The sequence below is a fragment of the Haliotis rufescens genome, unplaced genomic scaffold (assembly GCF_023055435.1).
Source record: "Haliotis rufescens isolate VD_foot unplaced genomic scaffold, xgHalRufe1.0.p SCAF_5, whole genome shotgun sequence".
In the NCBI taxonomy this organism is placed as follows: domain Eukaryota; kingdom Metazoa; phylum Mollusca; class Gastropoda; order Lepetellida; family Haliotidae; genus Haliotis; species Haliotis rufescens.
The window spans coordinates 19,952,104-19,975,489 of NW_025964223.1; the positions used below are offsets into that span (position 1 = coordinate 19,952,104).

A 23,386-nucleotide genomic window follows, 5' to 3' on the forward strand; every position below is an offset into this window, starting at 1 on the left:
GATAAATTTGAAAATTTTCTGAGCAGTTCCCTCATATACCGTCACTTCTGTCATGGCTTGGTTTGTTTGTTGTTTAACGCCGCACTCAGCAATATTCCAGCTATATGACGGCGGTTTGTGAACAATCGAGTCTGGACCAGACAAACCTCTGTTATGGAGGTAATTTAGGTCTTGTGCCATGCTGTATAGTTGGGAGTGTTCCTCTTCTCCCTTGAGAAAGCATAGACACTATCCTGTCCGCTGTGAGAATTTTCTGGTAAAGCTGCGAGCTGTTCAACTTTGTATAGACCTTCAGTCAAAGTCTACTTCGAAAGAGTAAAGGGGCGTTCGGGTAGCCTAGTGGTTAAAGCGTTCGCTCGTCACGCCGAAGACCTGGGTTCGATTCCTGACATGGGTACAATGTTTGAAGCCCATTTCTAGTCTTAGCCGCCGTGATATTGCTAGAATATTGCTAAAAGCGGCGTAAAACCATACTCACTCACTCACTCACTCACTCAAAAGGGTATTCTAATTGTCGGGTATGCAGGTTGCAGCACTGGTGTGGTTCCATCATTTATAGGACAACAATACATAAATATTCATACTTCTAAACATGATATCCAGCCAGTAAGGCTACGGTCGGGTTTTTTAATGATATTGTTGTTTGTTGTTGTAACGCCGCATTCCAGCTAAATGACGTCGGTCTGTAAATAATCCAGTGGTTGACATGAGCGTCGATCAACGCAATTTGAATACGATGACATGCGTCAACTAATTTAAGTCAGCGAGCCTGACCATCCGATCCCGTTAGTCACCTCTTACGACAATGTAACGGCAAGCATGGGTTGCTTAAGACCTATCCTACCCCGGATCTTCAATATGATATACATGTATAAAATCTCAGCGTGTATGATTGTGCAACATTTCGGGAAAGATAACTACCCATTCGCAAAAGCGTGCGTAATTCTAAAAAAATGTCTCCCTCTTATTCTTGTGGTGAAACGTCTTATATTCGTGATGGAATTCAAGGAATAAAGACATAAAAACACATTTCACGTTAAACCAAAATATAAAAACACACTTTGAACTAATTGACAAAACAAATATATTTCTTATTCAATACTTATAAATCCCTTAGTCCAAAATTATCACCGACAGAGCAGCTTGACAAATGTTGAAATCCATTTTAGTGTTGCGATCCCTTTCAATGTAATGTCTGCATACGCTGAGCATACTCGTCCACAGCGTGCGATCACGAGTAACTCGGTGCGGAGCTTAGCCCTATTAGCGCGTGATGTCGACTTCCGTGTTTATGTTATGTTAGGAGAAGGGGGTTGACACACTGTTAGTCAGTTTAGGACAGTTGATAGCGATATGTTTAAATCATGAATGATTGACAATTGAAGCTTAATCAGTGAATGTCACTATTACTACATGGTGTAGTTCTAGCTCCTTGGTGATTACGGTGATGGCTGTATGCCGCTGATGCACGCTGAGAGAAATTGTGAAGCCAGGAAGGAAACAAAATCATCACATGATCTCAGATCACAAGAATTTCCATCCTATTTGTATAAAATTGTGCTGTATCATGCCAGCGAACGAATTTTAGTATCATATTCGTACTTAAGATTATTTGTTGAAAATTGTATCTCTCAACAATGAATATTAGGACTTGCATACTCTTGGTTACAGTAATAATGCTGTGTGACAAATTTCAATGGTCAGAGACATTAGATAATTCTGAATTAGAAGACTCGTTATGGAATTTTGTCAACCCTAATGGTGTGGAAGGCAGTTTGTCCTACACTGAAGACATAAGTAACTCTTCCTCCAGTGGTATTGTGCAGACATGTAAAGCTTTCCTTGAACATTTTGCCAAAGAATCCTCACTTTTCACAAGATGCCTTGTCGAAAATGCAAGACCATTTCGATTTTGTGAAACTTGTGTCACTTACTATGAGCGGGCATCAACAGTTTATACAGATTTGGTAAGTATGGGTCTGTGAATGTTGTTGCTGCCACAGTCGGCAATATTCCAGCTACATCATGACATCTTATACCCCACTCACATGCACCTTTTTGTGGACATCCAGAGCTGGTTGGATGGTGTTTTCTTTGAGTTTCAAGGCGTTAAAACTTTGTGTACAAATTAAATCAATCACATGTTGCTTCATGTGAAGATTTCGGTAAAGTAACTCTCTTCTCATTCAACTTTGATTGGTAAACATCCTGTTTTATGTTAAAAGTGGTGAAAAAACTTATGAATATGTGTGCCTTATACCATTTACATACTTTATTTACACACCTAAGTTGATTTTCATGTGAACACATAGTACATTTACATATACTATGTATACACATGTATGTGTAGTTACACATATGTAAAATTACTTATGTGAGTAAATGTTGTGCATGTGAATAGGGTACTAGACATTGTAGAGCAAGGGCTTGATTCCTGCCTATACATCCTGATACATACTTGCCTCAGTGGTGTGATGGATAGAGGGTCATACCAAAAGGTTTTAAAAGATGGCACTTGTTGTTACCCTGCCTGGCACTCGACACTGAGAGAATAATACAAAGACTGGTTGGCTCGGATTGTGTATACAATGTCTGATCAGGGTATCAATGTTAAACTGCTGCAGGTATCTAAGTGGGCTAGCACACAAGTCTTGACAAGGGCAAGCAACCAAACACACATATACATGCATGTCACTATTTTGAGTGAAATAATCGCGAATGCAATGTATAGCCTCCATTTCATTTCACTTCACTTCAACTCACTGAGTGTCTATTGATATAAAAAATATCAATGCTAGTCAATCAAAGTAATATTATTGTGATTCTTGCTGAAGAAGTTTTGATTTTTTTTATCAATATATACTTGGTTGAGATTATGTTTAAAGTAACAAATGTTATATCTGGGATAACACTTTCTTAGAAAATAATATAACATTTGTTACATTTGACCACTTTCTAAATGGCATTGTGTATTGATAGGTTATGTTTATTATCCACTATCATTCTCAGTCATTGAGGACCCGTGGAGATCCGGGGTAGAATAAGTCTTCAGCAACCAATGCTTGCTGTAAAAGGTCACAATACTTGTGGTAAGAGGCGAAAAAGGTTCGCTGACTTGGTTGGTGCATGTCATCGTATCCCAATTGCGTGGATCGATGCTCATGATATCAATCATTGGATTGTCTGGCCTAGACTCTATTTTTTACAGACCGCCGTCATATAGCTGGAATATTGCAGAGTGTGGTGTTAAACAACAAACAAACAAAAAAACTCAATCATTGAGTACAATGACATTGCATTACCAGTTACTTGGATCATGTTCACATAATTAATTCTCTTTACTGTGTTTAGACCACGGATGCAAACTGTGTGAAGGAGTTATTGACGGCTGACCGGGTACAGGTGCTCACTCTGGTGTATCAGAACATGAACAACGTGTGGACTACAGCTTACTGTCCACGTAGGTTTGCTTGTCATGGTGTGCATGTATTACTCATTCTATTCATTGTGTACAAAGGTTCACGACAAAACAAACACAAATTCAAACCAGACTGGAGGTAGCAGTTATTCTTAGCCCTTCTTCATCTTCTTTGCATGATGTGATATTTCATGGTTGAAATATTTGGGACCAGTGAAATTTCTGAGGCTTCTACTTTTTTCACATTTTTTAAATAAATTTTAACAACATTATTTGGGGGGAGGTGGGTAATGATGATGACAAAATGTTGCAAGTATATGTATATTTATTTTTATTTATTTTTTTTGTGGGGTGGGGGGGTTGATACATGAAATGGTGGGTGGGGGCAGCAACACATGATACAGTGCTTAGACCAATCCCACCGGCTCTCCACCCCTTATGATAAATGACCAGTCCTTTAGGCTGTGTTTCATCACAAATAATACCTAAAATCCTCTAGAAGGGTAGAAAAGACACTTGTCAAACGTTCACAATACTGTTGAACACACATGAACTATTGAAATACTTGTATCATTGGTAGGTATGTGGCAATTATATCATAAAAGTGTTTTGAGTTTCTGCAATACCATTGCAGTATTAAAACACCCTCTGTTGCACACCCCACCTAACTTTATAACGTTAACATAAAACAATATGGTTATTCAGTGAGTGAAGGACATTGGGTTAACCTGGTAGTTAAAGCGGTTGCTTGTCACGTTTGATTCCTCACATGGGTTCAATTTGTGAAGCCTGGTTCTGGTGTCCGCCATCCTGATATTGATGAAGGCATAAAAATACTCTCTGTATTAATGTACCCCCTTAGTCACCATTAACATGGTCTAGCATGTAATGGGAGAGAGTGAGTCTCAAGGCTGAAGTACAGTGCAAGAAATGCAAGAAAAGTGCTTTTGTGTCTTCATTTATTAAATACGAATCATAGGGCTATGTAAATAGCATCTATCAAAATAAGGCAAATCTACATAATCTAGCCTATCCTTACTGACACTGTGATTACCCTAAGTAGTTACTTTTACAGGTAAAATTGTGATAAACTTTAAAAATGTTCATATTGTCATGCATATATGAAACAGCCTATTGGCTAAGGTGCGTCCAGCACTGTCAGACCAAGGTAACCCAGGATTTTACTCACTGATTTTCCTAGTTCCGAAGAAACACAACATGAAGCTGAACCTGAAAATGTTCATCGCGTTGTATCTTCAAGATCTGCGGCATTTTCAAATAATGTCCATCAGGCTCCATCAAACGATCATCCGGCCAATGGTCAGTCTCGACCTTCAAGATGGGTATCTACACATACCCATCCATTGGGAGCACAGACACTTCCTCCAGTTCATTTTCCAAGACTGCCACTGCCAATGGAAGCAGCTCCCATTTGCAATGTCTTTGGCCCGTATTTCCAAGCCGATCATGAAGTTCCTGCACATCGAGGGATCATCTTCGAGCCGTACATCAACTATTGCAGATCCAGACATCCTCTTGCAACATCTAGAGTTTACACTGCAACTTCTTCATCAGCTACACTGGCTTGTCAACGATGCAAAGCCCAAGACAACTCCTACTCAACAGATCCAGTTCATGAGGGCTCTGTGCGACACCAGACTGGGCATGATGTTCGTTTTGCCGGACAGGTGGTTGAAGATACGTTTCGTGTTGTTTGCACTCAGACAGCCCCCATGTCTAGGCCAATGACAACAGCTGCTAGGTCTTCTAACATAGGCACAAGCACTCAAAGAGGTCAACTTCAACTTCAAGCCCTACCTCCAGAAAGACAGTAGCCAGGTCCTAATCTCCTACCAATTTCATTGCATCCGCATCTTCAGTGGTGTTGGGGTTGTCGAATGTTTGAGCCAGAGTCTCTTTGCGTCCGTTCGTCCCGACCCAACACTCCGTCAGTACATCGACCATTGGCTGAAGATTGCACTTCCACGATCTACAGGCATCAGGACGCTGGTCCATCGTAGACAAGCGACTCCATATCAACAACCTCAGATTCAAAGCGGTCATTGTGGTGGTGTCCCACTGGGCAGAACTTCTTCATGCGTCACACCTCATGATGCAGTTGGACAATCTATCAGTCATATGGTATATCAACAACAAACATTGAGGCACATTCCCAGGACCAACAATGCCCTAGCCGACTCCCTGGATTTGCCAACTTCACCTAAGCCCAGAAGTCGACCTCTTTGCAACCAGGCTCAACGATCAGCTACCACAGTTGGTCTCTCCCAGGCATGGGACAACAAGGCGCTGGCCATCTTGTGGGAGAACCTACTCAGAAGCTTAAGGATCCAATTTGGCTACGTATCTCGCTGTGATCAACTTCGTCATTACCACTACAACCAGCCACCCACTTGGGATCTCAATGTCATCCTCCACCATTTGACTTCTGCAGAGTATGAACCACTTGCTGAGAAAGACTTCGAGTTGATCACCCGTAAGACATATTTTCTCTTGGCCCTTGCCACAGCTGCTAGAGTGAGTGATATCCACACTCTTGATGTTAACAGGGTCCAGTTTGAGAGAATACAGAATGGGAAGGTCTTTGTCAAAGAATCAGCTTCCGGGACAGCCAGACCGTTTGTTTACCATCCCCTTGGTGGCGTCCATCCTGAGCCCAGATGACCATGAAGACATCTATTTATGCCCAGTTAGAGCGCTCCGTAACTATCTGGAGGCTTCGGGGCCTGGAGACCCCTCCCTATTGGTTATAAGTCATATGCTGAATAGATCTCTATTCAAAACTAGGCCGTTGTTCGTGTAAGGATGTCCTGCGAAACCACAAAATGTTAAGCCCGATTTCATGTTGTGACATTCAACTAGCATAAAGGGATCCCATCACCTGTTATGGTGTTTGTACCCACTCACGAGTTGTCATCTTTACAACACGAGGCAGTATTATAGATTCTTTATTTGTATCACTGTGTAGCACCCGCTCCTTCCTGTATGGCTCACGGTTGTTGTCTCTACAGGCTAGTGTACCTGCGCCCCACCGTCCAACCGTGGGATAACTGCATTGTGTCAGATAGGATAAGTTTAAAAATTTGTAAATTTTACCTTAAATTGTATATTTATACACTTGTTCTCTCTCACACTCTATATGCCCACCCAACCATCCCTGCATCACAGCTCCTCTAGCCTGTCAGCTCCAAAAAAGAGAATGATGTGGTAGGGGTGATCAGGTGATTCAGTCATGTGAGTTCACAACACACGAGATTACAGTGCATGACCCATTTGCTTGGGTGGTGACCATGGTGATGCTGGGATGTGTTCGGATGAATTGTTTTCAGAAGCTAGAAACTTTGTTCAAGACAATAAGGGTCGAAAGAAGACGGAAGAAATGCACAGTTTGAGATAGGATAAATATACAATTTAATGTAAAATTTACAATATTATTATTATAACATAGTCGCATGCACACATTTCTATGGTCCGTTTCAGACTTCCCTCATTGGATATTCTTTTCGTTTGGATTTTCTCCTGTAAAGTTATCAATAGGACTCCTTGGGACTGAAATACTTTACCACAGGAATGTAGATCAGTAATTACTCATGATTAAAAAGCAACAGTCTTTCTTCTAGCATTTCCGACAGGACTTTAGTTTGAAAAGATTTTCAGTTGGTCATGGCATTTAACACCCATGATAAGACTGAAATACTGGTCAAGCTGCTATACATGAATTACAAGTGATTCCAAGCAATTTATTTTGTGTTTTTGCTTAGGCCTGATTGGCTGATAATAGAATGGGTGGGGCTGCTGATTTTGTGTTTTTGTCAACCTTTTTCTGTGTAATGATTAAATAAGCAGTCTGTGAAGTTACCATTGTTAACAGATTTATTTATAAGAATTGACTTCAGTATTTTTTTGTATTTATGGAGGAGGTATAACCGAAGTAAACAGTGCACACTTTGCATAAATCTGCGTACATGTAGCAGATCTATGTAAAATGTGCACACAGTTTTTACGTTTATACTTCCATAAACGCAAAAAAATATCTAATTCAGTTCTTAATTAAACCCAGGTGGTATTGTGACATAATCTGATAATACTGTATTGCCTAAACATTGTGTTTTTGATGATTTACATAAACATTAAATATTTCCAGAATGTTTTGCAAGCGTAACTGAAGAGAGTGTGAATGCCACAGTCAATTCAACTCTTGCGGAAAGCACGCTGGAGTTCTTTGATCTGTTTAACAACATGACACACTGTATGAACAACACGATGCAGGTAAGGATGAGGACATCCATCTTACAGTAAAGACACTTGTCTATGATCATGGTGATATGTTTTGACATGATTACTATTACTAGGGTCTCACGATTCACTGATGCATGCATGCATGCATTGAAAATTTACATGAAATACAATAGGCCTACCTATTTCTCAATTCATTTGGTTTGTTTACAATCTGATTTAAGTCAGATCTTCATGCTCACTGCAATCTCATTAAAATCAGACCTTAGTTCTCGCTTCTGCTAAACAAAGATCAGAGAACATCCCATTACGGGTCAAGTCAGACCGACCTTGCGCGAACTTTGACCGACCAATGGAATGACCAATCAGAAGGCAGCTTTTTGTGCTTTACAGCACTAATTTCAAATTGGCAACTACGCTTCGAAACATATTTTGACAAATTCTGGATTACAAATTTGAAACCTAAACAAAAGAACATTCTGGAATGGCTAATAGATGGTCTAGATCATATGGATTCAGTCGTTAAACCTGTAACTATCGTTCGGAATACCACGTGTTAAAGTTTTCGAGGTTGTGTGATTAGAAACCACATTCTGACTGTCACTTTCATGATCTTGTAAGCGACGCCTTGATTGGTCGGATGAAAGGACGTTCTGACGTGACCCCTAATGGGATGTCTTCAGATCTTTGTTTAGCAGTAGCGAGAACTGAGATCTGATTTTAATGAGATTGTGCTCACTGCTGCTGCACGAAAGTCTGAGGACATCCCAGTACAGGACACATCAGAACGACCTTTCACAAACATTGATCAACCAATGAAATGGCATTATTATTAATTGGAAAGCAGCTTTCTCAAGCATTATGGCACTGTCGACTAACATTCCAGAAAATGCCCTGGAAATTATCAGTTCAAAATTTGAAATCTGAACTAAAGAAAATTTTGGAATGTTTAATATATGAAATACATTGTGTCGCACAGACCTGAATGGTATTGTGACAACGCCGTTTATAATTGAAACAGCTGATGTTGGAAGAAATGCATGTTTTGCCTAGTTTAGATACTATTATTGTACAATTATTTTTTTATACAGTTGTGACGGAGAGGTTGAAGAAACCTGCCACACATAAACATTAATTAGCATGATTAGAACCATATTTACCTCTACGATATGAAAGCTGAGGTTGATTAATCATATAAAGAGGAACTCAATCATGTATGAAAAATGTCATCAAGAAATATATCATGCACGAATGAATTTTGTGAGGTGGAAACTCTATATGAATTTGTGATTGTGTATTTTGCACCGTCCTTAATTGAAATTCACTGCCCTGATCCAGGGACCCGGATTTCTACATTTTATGTACCCCCGGTAGTATGTATTTTGTTTCATAAAAATATCGTCCGGTAGGCATGGTTTCTGGGTATCTGGGCTCTGGATAAGTGGGGTTCCACTGTATCTACTATGGTCAATGGTGCAACATTATTGCGGCCAATTTTTAACGAAAAGACTCCAGTTTTAGAACTTAACACTACGAATTCCTAAGGCTAGTACAAATTTCCCCATTGTTTTAACATAACAAGGTCATTTTATCTTTACCCGGGCTGGTAAAGCTTTTGAGTTCACATGTAGTTCTAATCCTGGAATACCACATGCTTGTAAATTGTTTGTCAATGATTGAATTCTAACATTTTCCAACAGGATATCGATCCAGAGAGTATTAAGCATGGGAACTCTTCGTTCTGTGTCAAATGTCAAACACAATACAGGTCTCTGAATGACAAATACACAGCAATCATGGACGAGACTAAATCACAAATCTGTATGGATGTTGTGGATATGGTGAGTTGAATTTGATCATTGTTTGATTGACAACACACTTAGCAATATTCCACCTATGTGACAATGGCTTGCATATTTTCAAGTCTTAATTAGACATATCAGTGATTGATATTATGAGTAGCAATTTACGACTAAGTCACAGAGTCTACACTCCCAATCCGTTAAGTGATGCCCTGTTGATCCCCTGCAACCTATGCTGGTTGTAAGCTTCGATGACTTGGTTGATTGGTCTGTACTAAGTTATTGGAGTTACGATCACCTTAGTGCTAAGATTGCTTTGTACAACGGCTCCCTGTTCTAACAACTGTGATCATTGTTGATACTGCCACTTGCGAAAATAATGTCAGAACAAAGAAGCATGCATCTTCACTTGGGATTTCATTTTAGAAAAATGTAAACATGGTCAATTCTTGGGGCATACAACTAAATGATGCCATTTTCGGGATGTAAATATTTTAGGGTTCATGTGATCTTAAATGTGGTTCATTTTGGATATTAGTGAGAATAAAAGAATAAGAAATGAATAAGAAATCTGCTGTTTACATTTAATAGTTTTGTTACCATGGTTTCCAGTAGATGTAGGGGCGGTCGGGTAGCCTAGTGGTTAAAACGTTAGCTCGTCACGCCAAAGACCCGGGTTCGATTCCCAACATGGGTACAATGTGTGAAGCCCATTTCTGGTGTCCCCCGCCGTGATATTGCTTGAATATTGCTAAAAGCGGCATAAAACCTCACTCACTCACTCACTCACTCCAGTAGATGTGATCAGTGGTGATAGCACAAACTTTCACATGCAACCAAGTGTATTGAATAAAATTGCATGAAAATCTTGCAGAATTCAATTTGGACTCAAGTAGTGTTGCAAATATTGTGAACAATCAGATTAGCTACACAGTTTTGTGGTTTTATTTTACCATCCTGATTATATTTGGCATACACAGAGAAACAAAAATGTTGTGCTGGTACGTGGACAGGTACCCGTGAATATTGGGGTTAGAATCGGTCTTTAGCAAGCCATGTTTGCCATAAGAGGTGACTAGTTGTAAGAGGTGACTATAGGGAACCGGTGGTCAGGCTCGCTGACTTGGTTGAAGCATCTCATTGTATCACAATTGTGAGATTGATGCTCATGATGTTAATCACTAGATTGTCTGGTTCCAACTCTGTTGTTTACAGACTGCCGTCATACAGCTGGATTATTGCTGAGAGCGACATTAAAGAACAATCTAACCAACAGAATCCTGCCATAAATTATACATTAACAACCACTTGAAACATTCAACAGAGACCCATTGTGATGACTTTGTGTGTCATTATCTGAGTATATTCGGTTTTCCCTTATCTGTCATGGGCGGATACAGAGAGGGGGTGCGCACCCCCCCCCCCCCCTTTTTATTTCGAAAAAAATCTTTATTTCTGTATAAATTACCACCAAGGACAATAAATAGATCTTAATTGTGCACCCCCCTTTTCAAAAAAGCTGCATCTGCCCATGTCTGTCATATAAAAATATTTTTACAAACAATTTTTATCTTTGTGCTTTCTCCATGAAGTTGTCTTGTATTGGGACTGTAACTGGTATTGTTTCAGATGAACTATACAAGACTGATGTGGAGTGAAGGCTACCACTGTTCTCATCGTAATGGAGAGCTTGCACCAGTGTTGGTCATAACTGGAGTTATATGTGCTTTGCCTGTGATATTCTACGTTTGCAACAGACTAACTGGACAAGTTAATGAGAGGACAATTGTTGTGCGTAAGTGCTCATCTGCAAATGCTTTGTTTTGTATCATACATTGTATTACAGCATAGTTCGAACTAAAATTGAAAGCTTTACTAGCCCCGGTAAAGTTAAAATGCCCTTGTAATGTTAAAACAATGGGAAAATTTGTACTGGTCCACAGGAATTTGTACTAGCCCCGGGCTTGGGCTAGTGTTAAGTTCTAACCCTGAATTACATAGCCAAGTCAACCTTTTTGGTCAGGTTAAGGTCAAACTCGCCAATGTGGTACCATTTGCATATGTATAACTTTATTAAGTTAAAAACAAGCAGAGCTTGTGGCATTTCATGGACATCATTTCATAAAATGGCCATCGTCAGCGTAAGTAATATTCACAGAAGCCTTACTATATGATTAATGAAACTATTGTTTTGACTCATTACTCAAAAAATTCTTCCTCATGTTCATGTTTGAATGTAAAAGTTGAGTATGTTATTTGCAAGGAAACTATCCTCCTCCACAGAGTATTTCAATGTGCGGTGGCATCAGTGACTTCCATTGGTTAATTTACACCAAAAAATGTTTCACCTATATCATGATTGCTTAAAAGGTAATTTATCCTTAACCTTATGAAAACAGTTAGCCCTGGTGAAATACACTCACATCAAATGTTTATACTCTTGACATTATGACAAGTTTGGCAGCTGAATAACGCTCGGACTTCTGGAGGAAACACGGTCTTTGATGGTTCAACAAAGTGACTGACGGATTAGTTTGAAAACTAGCGTTGATTGTAGTTTGAACTGTTTAACTGATGTGTCAATCCTTTGTTTTAGAATGATTATATACTCAACAAAAAATGTGAGGGATTTTTGAATATTTTGGGGGATTTCTTTTTTTTTGTAGTGAAGACTGAGCACAAAATTTCATAAAAATATACTGAAAAATATACATTTTTCTTTTCAGTATACCAGAATTATCATTATTATAGAGTTAATTTCATAGATTTTGCCTAATTCTTCTAAAATATATCCATTTCAGAAAAGAGACTGAAGCATCCCAAATCCTATGGATCAATGAGTAACAGTCAGCAGACGCTTCTCAACTCCCAAAGGACATAAATAGTGATATTGTGTTCTAGTTGTGTTGCAAGAGGAAGAAATTTGATTTGAACATTTCTTAACACATCACCATGATCACATGTTGCACTTCATATAATATCCATGATCTATTAAACTGTTGCTTTTTACATGATATGAGGCGAAAGTTCAATATACGACAAAGACCCTAACTATACCATAATATTTTGCCAAGGAAACGTGTCTATGTCTGTTTACATAAGTACACATCAGTTGGAGAGGTGCAGTATGGTAATACAAGTTAGTTATCAACTTACATTCCTTTGTTTTCAAATCATGGAACTCAGTGCAATAACATGTATGCCTTTACATTAATTTAAGATGTACAAGATACTGTATTAATGCTGGTTTATTCATGAGCCAATGTAAATAAAAAAAATTCCTTTTCTAAAGTTTTTCCATTTGTTTTGATGCAGATATTACAGCTCATCCATGTGTTTTTCCTGACCTTTTAGTAATGACTACATGTAGTGCCAAGTGGTTTGGGTTAGATGATGAATGCGCCCCGTGAAGATCCGGGCTAGAATAGGTCTTCAGCAACAGAAGCTTGTCGTAAGAGTTGACTGCTTAAAGCTCTGCACGCTAACGTCGAACCCATTCGACAGAGGTGTCCATCCCCGTGCATCTGATGTCGAACCCATTCGACAGGCGAATAGCATAACACACAGGAGTCCGTATCTAAAAATAGACGCCCTCATGCATATTCATGACCATCTCCACACGCGAGCCCGAAGGGCGAGCTCGCGTGTGGAGATGGTCATGAATATGCATGAGGGCGTCTATTTTTAGATACGGACTCCTGTGGTTGAACAAAGTCAACAAACACTGCGAAAAATGACAAATATTGGATGATACGCAAAATCTGAACTGATATACATTCTAGGTAAACCATTCAATAGCAAAATAATGCATTTTACGAGAAATAATCAAAATACTTGCAATTTTAGCTATCATTTCTGAAACCGGAAGCACGTACCGCATGTGACACATGGAAGCAAAATATGCAAAAGTTGGTAAGCTATCATAAAGAAATTCCGAAATAGATTCAAATTCAAAAGAAAATACATAATTTACTAATTTTCGTCAACTCTTTACTATTTATTGATCTGGAGAGCAGTCTTTACTCCTATTTGTTTCATATTTCTTCGTGATTGTCGCCATCAAATGTGCAAGTCTAAATCCGAAACCGTAATGGATTTCACGCTCGATGATTTTAATTTTAAAATATTTTCTAAAAACGAACGCAACGGAGAGCGATACAACGTATTGATATGCCATAATAATAACATAATATTGTTATAGGTCTAACATTACAAAAAGAACAATTTAAATATTAAAGATGTTGTTGAAAACTTTCTGAGAACCTCCCGTCCTCTGAACCGATAAAATTTTGGTACACAAGGAGGTAGGCTAGTGTAAATATATATAGATTCTAGGCTCCTATATATGTGATTTTGTACCCAAAACAAATTAAATTGTACCCAAAATACTTTGTGAATTTGTACCCAAGAAAATAAGAAAATAGATCTATAATTATATTTATGTTTTCATGTAGATGAACAGAACACACAATAAAATATTTCATCAAGTTCCAAATATGATTATGACTGTGATCCTTGAAATTGATTGTTTAGTTTTGAGAGAAAATTGACGTCTTGTCACTGAAGGAGAGGCCAGTTAAGTTGGTTAAACCTAAGTTAGAATGAATTGTTTTGATAGGAAAGTGATATGTTAAGTTTAAGACACCAAATTAATGTATATTTTTGAAATAATTCTAGGTAGATCTACAAAATCACATACCCATTTGGGTAACAAATTACTAGAAATTTTGGGTACAAAAGTCACCACTGTACATTTCAACTGATTTTCGTGAATCAATGGGATAAAAAAATTTCGTCTGAATGATTCCTTTTCTCATTTTTTAAGACAAGAATTTGTTTTACATAACAAAACAGGCAGATCTACACGGATCACGTTTAGTCCTAAAAATGTTTAAAATATGGACACCTCAGAAATGAGGGCTTATAAGGTTATAGTTCTACCTAACTTGTCGCATGGTTTGACTTAGATCTAGGTCTACCTAAGAAAAGTCCTTATGAAAATCTGTTTTTAATTTTTTTATGACACTGACATTTCTGGCACTTAGACAAAGAGTATTCAAGGAAAGACAGATATGTTTTTGAATGAAAATATGACTTTCCTTTATAATTCTTTTTTCATGATGACAGGGGAACTTTTATACACACCAGCTGAGGAAGTTGTGATACTGTGATTGCATACAAAGAAAAAACAGGTTGGAAGCAGTACCTGTATGTATAAAATAGACCACATAAGGTGAACAAAAGTAATGGATTGGCCGACTGGAAAAAATACATCTGGCAAGGGTAAACATGTACACAGGCATGTTTCTTTTCATTCCAACCAGAAGACTGAGATAGCCTTTTCTAAGAAACCTGTGGCAAACTTACAAACTCATGTGCCACCATGGTTCTTGTGATTAAACAAACAAAAAAGTCATGTACTGTTACAAGTACTGTTACTGTAATTAAATTAAATTAATTCCTATTAAATTTTATTTCAGAGTTGTTTTATTTGGAAACAAACCACATAATGCACAAGATTAATGTCCATATGAGTTTAGTATGTATATGTTAAGGATCTGATTTATTCATTATTCATGGAATACTAAAATAAAAATGATGACATCAGAGAGTTACTTATTCACATAGTTGATTTTCAGAGTGCAAGATAATAATTGTTGAATAAATATGTTTAAACTAAAGATAATAATTGAAGTTTGATCAGTTACACTGTGCTGATGCAAAGACTAATATTTACTGTCCCCACACACCATCATTGTGGGAAAAATAACTATTAAATATAACTTAAAATTTTAAAACCTGTAAACAGCTGTAAACAAGTATTTGTCACAGAGTGACGAAATATCCCCCGCCATATACACCATAGTACCAAATATGAAGACAATCCAGCGATTAGTTCTTGAGATATTGTGGCAACACCGTTTTCTAACTCCAAAAGCAGATTTGCCTGCTGTGACCTTGAAAATGGGGTCAAGGTCACCAAAACCGACTGGTGTCTGCGGTGTCTGTATATACACCATAGTTCCAAATATGAAGACAATCCAGCGATGAGTTCTTGAGATATCGCGGCAACACCGTTTTCTAACTCCAAAAGCAGATTTGCCTGCTGTGACCTTGAAAATGGGGTCAAGGTCACCAAAACCGACTGGTGTCTGCGGTGTCTGTATATACACCATAGTTCCAAATATGAAGACAATCGAGAGGTTTAGTTCTTGAGATATCGCGGCAACACCGTTTTCCAACTCTAAAAGCAGATTTGCCTGCTGTGACCTTGAAAATGGGATCAAGGTCACCAAAACCGACTGGTGTCTGTGGAGTCTGTATATACACTATAGTTCCAAATATGAAGACAATCCAGTGTTTAGTTCTTGAGATATCGCGGCAACACCGTTTTCCAACTCCAAAAGCAGATTTGCCTGCTGTGACCTTGAAAATGGGGTCAAGGTCACCAAAACCGACTGGTGTCTGCGGTGTCTGTATATACACCATAGTTCCAAATATGAAGACAATCCAGTGTTTAGTTCTTGAGATATCGCGGCAACACCGTTTTCCAACTCTAAAAGCAGATTTGTCTGCTGTGACCTTGAAAATGGGATCAAGGTCACCAAAACCGACTGGTGTCTGCGGAGTCTGTATATACACCATAGTTCCAAATATGAAGACAATCCAGTGTTTAGTTCTTGAGATATCGCGGCAACACCGTTTTCCAACTCTAAAAGCAGATTTGTCTGCTGTGACCTTGAAAATGGGATCAAGGTCACCAAAACCGACTGGTGTTTGCGGAGTCTGTATATACACCATAGTTCCAAATATGAAGACAATCCAGTGTTTAGTTCTTGAGATATCGCGGCAACAAACAGGTGGGACGTACGGACGGACGGACGTACGGACGGACGTACGGACGGTCGTGAATACTATATCCCCCGCTTCGCGATTTCGCGCGGCGGGGGATAATAATTAAACAATTACAAATCTATCATCAATACGCCATCATGGTGGTCTTCATATTTTTGGAATAAATTTAGAAATCCTTCGTGTAACTGTTCTAAAATCATGCTAGAATCTATGAATGTATTCCCGAAAGGAAAGCTATCCCAAATGTAATGTGGAACTAACACCGAAAATATGTACGTAGCATTTTATTGCTTATATATACCCTATCATATTCAGCAACGCGGGGATGTTATTTTGAAACACGTTTTGTCAAGCCCATTTTCGCGCACCTGTTGAAGAGGGTGATCTTGCTGATCGACGATAGACATAGACGTATTACGTGGGATACACTTGTTGTAGTGAAACTTATCAGCGTGTACATCGCAGAAATATGAATCATGTCCCATTTATATTCACAACATTGAATGGTGATTCTTAAATATCAACAGAAGTTCAAATAAAAGATACCGAGAAACTTGCATGTGGCGTGTTGATTTATCGTCTACCGTTTCCGGGTCACGGGAACATGCAAGGTCAAACGGATTAACTAATACGCGAATTATATCGTCAAAGTCACATTTTTATTTCATGTTAGTGGCGATTACTGATACTGTGTATCGACTTATGTTTTTGCTGTATGTGATAGGCGAACTATTTCAAAAGTTACTGTAATTGTTTTGTTTCGAAAGCTTATCAGCAGACTACCCCTGTCTGTGACATCACATCCGGTGACCTATGCACTTATTGAAATAGGGCTGTCAGAATTCACGATCTTTATTTTCATTTTTCTCTCGTCATATTTATTGGAATATGACGAATAAAACATTCTTCGATTGAGAAGATCGTCAACTTTCGCCAAGTTATATTTTTAAAGGCAATGTAAACTTTGTTGATATTAAAAAAGCAATAAGTTATGCGGAGGTCGAGCGAAGCGCGCCATGTTTGATTTTAGGACGTCTGCTAGCATCATGACACGGGTTGTTTATTTTTGTATATCGTAAATATTCAACCAAAACGCTTGAAATTAGGATTAGTGAATATTTATAAGTCATTAATTGTTTCCTGCAAATTTTATAACATGACACGTCAGATCAACCCGAATATTCGTATTTCTGCAACCGACATGATGACCTCGAAAATTAAGTTATTTTTATGTTTAACGTTTAGATAATAAATTCACTGAAATGGTTCCTAATTTACCATCGTGCTGTTATTTGCTGATAAAAAAACCCCGAATTTTTACTCAATTAAAATTAAGATATCGGAGATATGATTATTGAAATCAATTTGCACAAATGTTACGATATTAAAAGGTTCCTAGCATGAAATGCAAACCACCTTCAATAACGCAATTCAGGTAAGTTCAAGAAAATTTACAAATTTTGTGTTCGCTTTGGTCTTAACATTGGTATGATTGAAAACATCGGGATATTTTTATATAGTACTGTGTAGTTTTCTATCAGGAATAAATGTGCAAAATATTTCTTCAATTGGCCCTTGTTTAATGAGGCACCGACTGTTTGAAATCACCCACCCTCTTTAGAGCGCCTTATGCTAAAATTAATCCAGCAGGCAGGGGTAAGAAGTGTGAAAATAATTCAGCAGGCTAAAGGTTAAGATGCGGGATCGGTTTGTCAAGCTCACTGACTTGGTTAATGCAGGTCATTGTATGCCAATTGCGTGTGTTATGACATCAATCACTGGATTGTCTGGTCTAGAGACTCGATTATTTACAGACCACAATAATATAGCTGGAATATTGCTGAGTGCAGCATTAAACAATAAACAAAGCTGATGATGCATGGCTGTCCTAGTCATCTGAGGCAATGAAGAGTTGCATCCCTTGGTCTTGCAAGAATCTACTAGTCAGTTTGAATCCCAGAGTTTGCCCTAGGTCTGTCAGCACCTGACACCTGTGCTCATTGGTTCAACCAAAGCAGTAAATGTCTCTGGTCCCTATCCTCCCAGGGGGGCACAGGTGGGCCGGGTTGCCCAGTCTTCTGAGGTGCCGCGATTTGCTGTGCAGAGTTGCGTCCCTTGGGCACGCCAGAAACCTAGCTATGATTGTGGGTACAAATCCCGGTTCGCCCAGATTATGTTTCTATGTTTGTCAGCACCATAACCAGTCTTGTGGGTTTCACCGAAGTTGTAAATGTCCTTCATCACTTCGGGCTTTCCTCCCACATTAAGCTGACACGTTGTGATATAACTGGAATACCGTTAAAGCGGCATTAAACCCAATTCACTCACTCACTCACTATTCTCCCAAGGTAATATGCCATGCTGTAACAGACATGAAATTAACTGACATTATCTGTCAATTGGAGATCGGCTTCAGCAAGATGCAGACTGATTTGTACATTGTTGTCCTGAACTTACCTCAGATTAATATGTTTTTTTCATGGTTACAACAAAGCTATGCCCTTGTGGATGAGAAGAAATTGTCTTTTGCAGTTTCTGAACTATATAGGATTATCTAGAATATTACTGAACACTGTAGATTTAGTTCAGACACATCCACTAGTCAGCTTGTACAAGATGGAAGGAGTTCCAACCATACCCTGGCTCATGGGATATACAAAGTGTTGACATCTTGGACCTCCATCACCTTGAGCTTTTCTCACACATTAGGCAAAAACTGAAATACTGTTCAAAGGAACCATAGAAGTCACTCACTAATTGTATTGTATTGTTAACACAAGACAAAACCATAATAATTAACATATATAAATCAAATTCTACAAATTATCAATATCTAAGCAAATCTTATGTGCAGATGTGCCTAATTTTTATAGGATGAGTTAAATTTTGTGTTAGTTATCATATCCATTAGAGGTTGATTTGGCTAATGACAAAACAAACTCAAAGCATAAAAATAAACAATGATTTTATAAGGTCAACAAATGCAAATATGAACAATAGTCTTCTTCTTTGGACAAAAAACACAACAGATTGCAGACAGAGGAATATTAAGTACTCATATAGATGTTTGATGTTATTAAATATTGTATAAAAACATTTTATGTTTTGTTTATCTCTTCCTCTCTCTCTTTTATTAAAAACAGAACATGAAGCATGTTAAGTGCTCATAACAACAACAGCTTTTCAAACACCCATGAAACTTTTCAAGGCTTCATCTAAAGTATGGATGGCTTCATCTAAAGACACCATTTACAGTATGTACTGTTGTAAACAAACAATCCTGCAACAAGTGCATAATCATGTAATCAATGTTGGAGGGTTGGGTCATGTATTTTGCCAACCCGTAAAATGCAACTGAATTAAAATCTATGCTAGAATTAATCTTCAGGTCCAAATCCAAATACTGAGTCTAAATCAAACCAAGCTATCTCATCTTTTTCGCCCTTCTTGGTTTTTTTGTACAAACTTTCCCTGGGAGATCCTTTGAAAAACTTTCCGGTATTCTTGGAAGGAGTATGTCTAACATGTGTTGTGTCTTTCTCTACCTTCATCTGAAATCCAACATTGATATCACTAAAATATTTTGAATTCATAACAACAAAAATAATTTGGTTACACGTAGCACTTTATACACTGCATACATGGAATAGACATAAATACACATAAATTACAAACTTGGCTCTACTAATAATGCCCTTGCTTACTATAAAGTTAATCAGACAGAAAGATGCCTACCGAACTAAATTTATTGTATTTTGAATGCAACAGGAAACTTTTGTAGTGATATGTTATACCAATTCATGTAGTCTGTACTTAATGCCCTATGATCATGACCAGTGCCGTTATAACATTTTCCTCTTGAAGATGTCCGCTGATATGTAATTATAGTATTTAGCTTTTTCTAATATAGGTATTTTGATATCTATTAGCTTGTATCTAACTTGAAAATCAATTGAAAATCAAAGGGGTTTAGTGTGCATTCTGATGCAATAGACATGCTTATCATACATATACAGTAAATTCTACTATACTTTACTATAGAAGCACACAGGGAAATCAGTGCCTTGAATCACTTAATTGCTCCAGGGCACCTAGCCTAACCCTAGCTAGGCTGGGGGTAAGACCGTCTCTCTCTGTTTTTCATCTCTCGACCAAGGCTTATACCAAGGTCACCTGACATACAGTAAGTCATATATATTTAGACAACAGTAATTAATCAGTGACATAATTACACATCTCATTCAGGATGGCAGTCGATGTAAAATACATTGGGGATTAACAATTTTGATTAGCATCTACCATATTTTCTTGAGTATAGTGCGCACCCAAGTATAATGCGCACCCCCCTACGGTAATAAGTAACGGCAATAAAGTGATTCAGGGCATATAGATGTCAGGGTAATTAGCCTTTAGAATCAAATGTTCATTTAGTCGATGGTTGTTCAAAATCGTTAGCTATGACACCTTCAGTAGTTTCAGAGTAAACTTGCCTGCCTTTGGAATACAAGAGTGCTCTGAGAGCACAACATCCCCCACATTAATTTTTTTAACGAGTTTATATTTTCTTTGTATTTTATGAAATAACAACAGTAGATAGCACTGCATTTGTACAAATTGTGCAGAACATTTTGTTGGGAGTAATCCAGTCTGAATGCTAATGCCATAAGGATGTAGCTCACCCACAAAAGCCTTCTACAAGGAAACTAACTATAGTTATAGTTATAGTTAGATATTGTGATATTCTCTGGAAACTGGAGGAGGAGTAGATTTCATGAAGCTCCGTAAAACAGGGGCAGTAACTCTGTCAAAATTTGTCCCAAATGAAACACGACTGTGATATGCGTATCATCAACATGTCAACATCTTGTGTGTAGAGTGTCAGGGATATTCTCTGGAAACTGTAGGAGGAGTTGATTTCACAAGCTAAGTACACTCTCTCACAATTAGGCAAATGAAGCTCCGTAAAACAGGGGCAGTAACTCTATCAAAATTAGTCAAAGTGAAACGGGACTGCAATATGCGTATCATCAACATGTCGACATCTTGTGTGTAGAGTGTCAGGGATATTCTCTGGAAACTGTAGGAGGAGTTGATTTCACAAGCTAAGTACCCTCTCTCACAATTAGGCAAATGAAGCTCCGTAAAACAGGGGCAGTAACTCTATCAAAATTAGTCGACATGAAACGGGACTGCGATATGCGTATCATCAACATGTCAACATCTTGTGTGTAGAGTGTCAGGGATATTCTCTAAAAGCTGGATGAGGAGTTGATTTCACAAGCTAAGTACCTCTCTCACAATTAGGCAAATGAAGCTCTGTAAAACAGGGGCAGTCACTCTGTCAAAATTAGTCAAAGTGAAACGGGACTGCAATATGCGTATCATCAACATGTCGACATCTTGTGTGTAGAGTGTCAGGGATATTCTCTGGAAACTGTAGGAGGAGTTGATTTCACAAGCTTAGTACCCTCTCTCACAATTAGGCAAATGAAGCTCCGTAAAACAGGGGCAGTAACTCTGTCAAAATTAGTCAAAATGAAATGGGACTGCAATATGCGTATCATCAACATGTCGACATCTTGTGTGTAGAGTTTCAGGGATATTCCCTGGAAACAGGAGGAGTTGATTTCACAAGCTTAGTACCCTCTGTGGGGCGGATGGACAGACTGACGGACTGCGCCACGACATAATCCCTCTTCGGCCATTCTGGCCCAGCGGGGGATAAAAATGTTCATTTAGTCGATGGTTGTTCCAAATCGTTTGCTATGACAACTTCAGTAGTTTCAGAGTAAACTTATCCCCATGTCACACAGTATGCACCAAGTTGAAAAGCATGGAGCAAGGGCCATATCCCTGTACAAACTGAATGTACGACACCAATTTTCAAACTCATTCAAGATCGTGACCAGTAACATCTGTGTGTAAAATAGTATTTTTCTCTCACTTGAATAGTTTTTGGAGAAAATTTATCTACATTGAAAGGCGGACAGACGGATGGATGGACAAACTCCGTTCTTATATCCCCCCACTTCATGGCCGGGGATAATAACGTTTGTCTTTGACGATGTGACAATAAGTCTATGATTCTCAGTTGTTCCACTTCATCTGAGCGATAGAGAGACTTTAAATTAGTCGCAAAGCACTCCTAATTCATGACAGTTAGTGTTGTACAGTGGACACAAAATCATACCAGCAGACATGAAAGTATGGATAACAATTTCTTTACTGTTTGTATTGTTAAGTAAGTTTTGGAATGGTACCTTCTGGGTATTTTCTCTTCTGCCAATCAGTACTCCATGTTGGTCTGGGAAGAGTTCTCTAAATTTGTCCCTTTCTTCATGCGCAGCACATTTTGAGACCTGTAATTTATATGGTCTTTCATTTAACACCAAAACATTACAAATTACACTTAAAGCCAGGCCACAGCAAAATGGCCAAAAGCCTATGATGCTCATCAGGAGAACTGCTGATTCAGCATATAATCATTACAGAAATAACAGACATTGGGTTACAGTTGACATTATTATTCTCAATTCATGGCTAAATAGGTAAGCACATAACACTAACAAGAATAAATGATGAGAAAAGTTTCATCCACATGATCCAATTTTGGTTCATATTACTGGAAAAACAACCATTTGAAATTTATCTGACAGGCTGTAATAATTTTTATTCTTTATGAGGCAGTGAATGTTCTTTGATGCTGCGGTCAACAATATCCAAGCTATATATTACATCTTATTGATTCCAGACCGGTGGTTGATATTTAGAGAAACGTAGGGGTGAGAAGAAACGCGATCAACCTAGTCACTGATTCTGAGCACCCAATCCATTTGAGTCAACTCTTACAACATACATAGTACATAGAGTGCTAGGCAAGATCCTGGAATCCTGAAAAAGGGTCATTACAATGAGAAATTGTGGCAATTATAAGCCTGACATGATGAACCTAAATCATGATACCATATCGGTAAGCTTCCCAATATTTTCGTGATGATCTAAATATTGATAATGATTCTTCTTTTTCTTTTTTTTATTTCCCAAAGGTGTTGATATT

General features: G+C 38.3%; 2 protein-coding genes across 3 annotated transcripts in view; one reads left to right on the forward strand and one right to left on the reverse strand.

Moving 5' to 3' along the window:
- The first annotated feature begins 1,258 nt into the window (after positions 1–1,258).
- Positions 1,259–12,765, forward strand: LOC124138997 (osteopetrosis-associated transmembrane protein 1-like). The gene is made up of 6 exons (XM_046505942.2): positions 1,259–1,967; positions 3,352–3,460; positions 7,581–7,705; positions 9,373–9,513; positions 11,104–11,269; positions 12,276–12,765. Exons 1-6 carry the CDS (start codon positions 1,638–1,640, stop codon positions 12,353–12,355), a joined length of 951 nt encoding a protein of 316 aa, XP_046361898.2. The 5' UTR covers positions 1,259–1,637; the 3' UTR covers positions 12,356–12,765.
- Positions 12,766–19,277: 6,512 nt separating this feature from the next.
- The window catches only part of LOC124138996 (synaptonemal complex protein 1-like), a 32,265-nt gene continuing 28,156 nt past the window's right edge, over positions 19,278–23,386 (reverse strand). For both annotated transcript variants that reach the window (XM_048384425.1, XM_048384424.1), the window contains exons 30-31: positions 22,590–22,688; positions 19,278–19,880 (exon numbers count right to left, since the gene is read on the reverse strand). In XM_048384425.1, the coding sequence (XP_048240382.1) occupies positions 19,707–19,880; positions 22,590–22,688 (273 nt within the window). In that variant the 3' untranslated portion in view covers positions 19,278–19,706. The remainder of the gene's footprint in view (positions 19,881–22,589; positions 22,689–23,386) is intronic.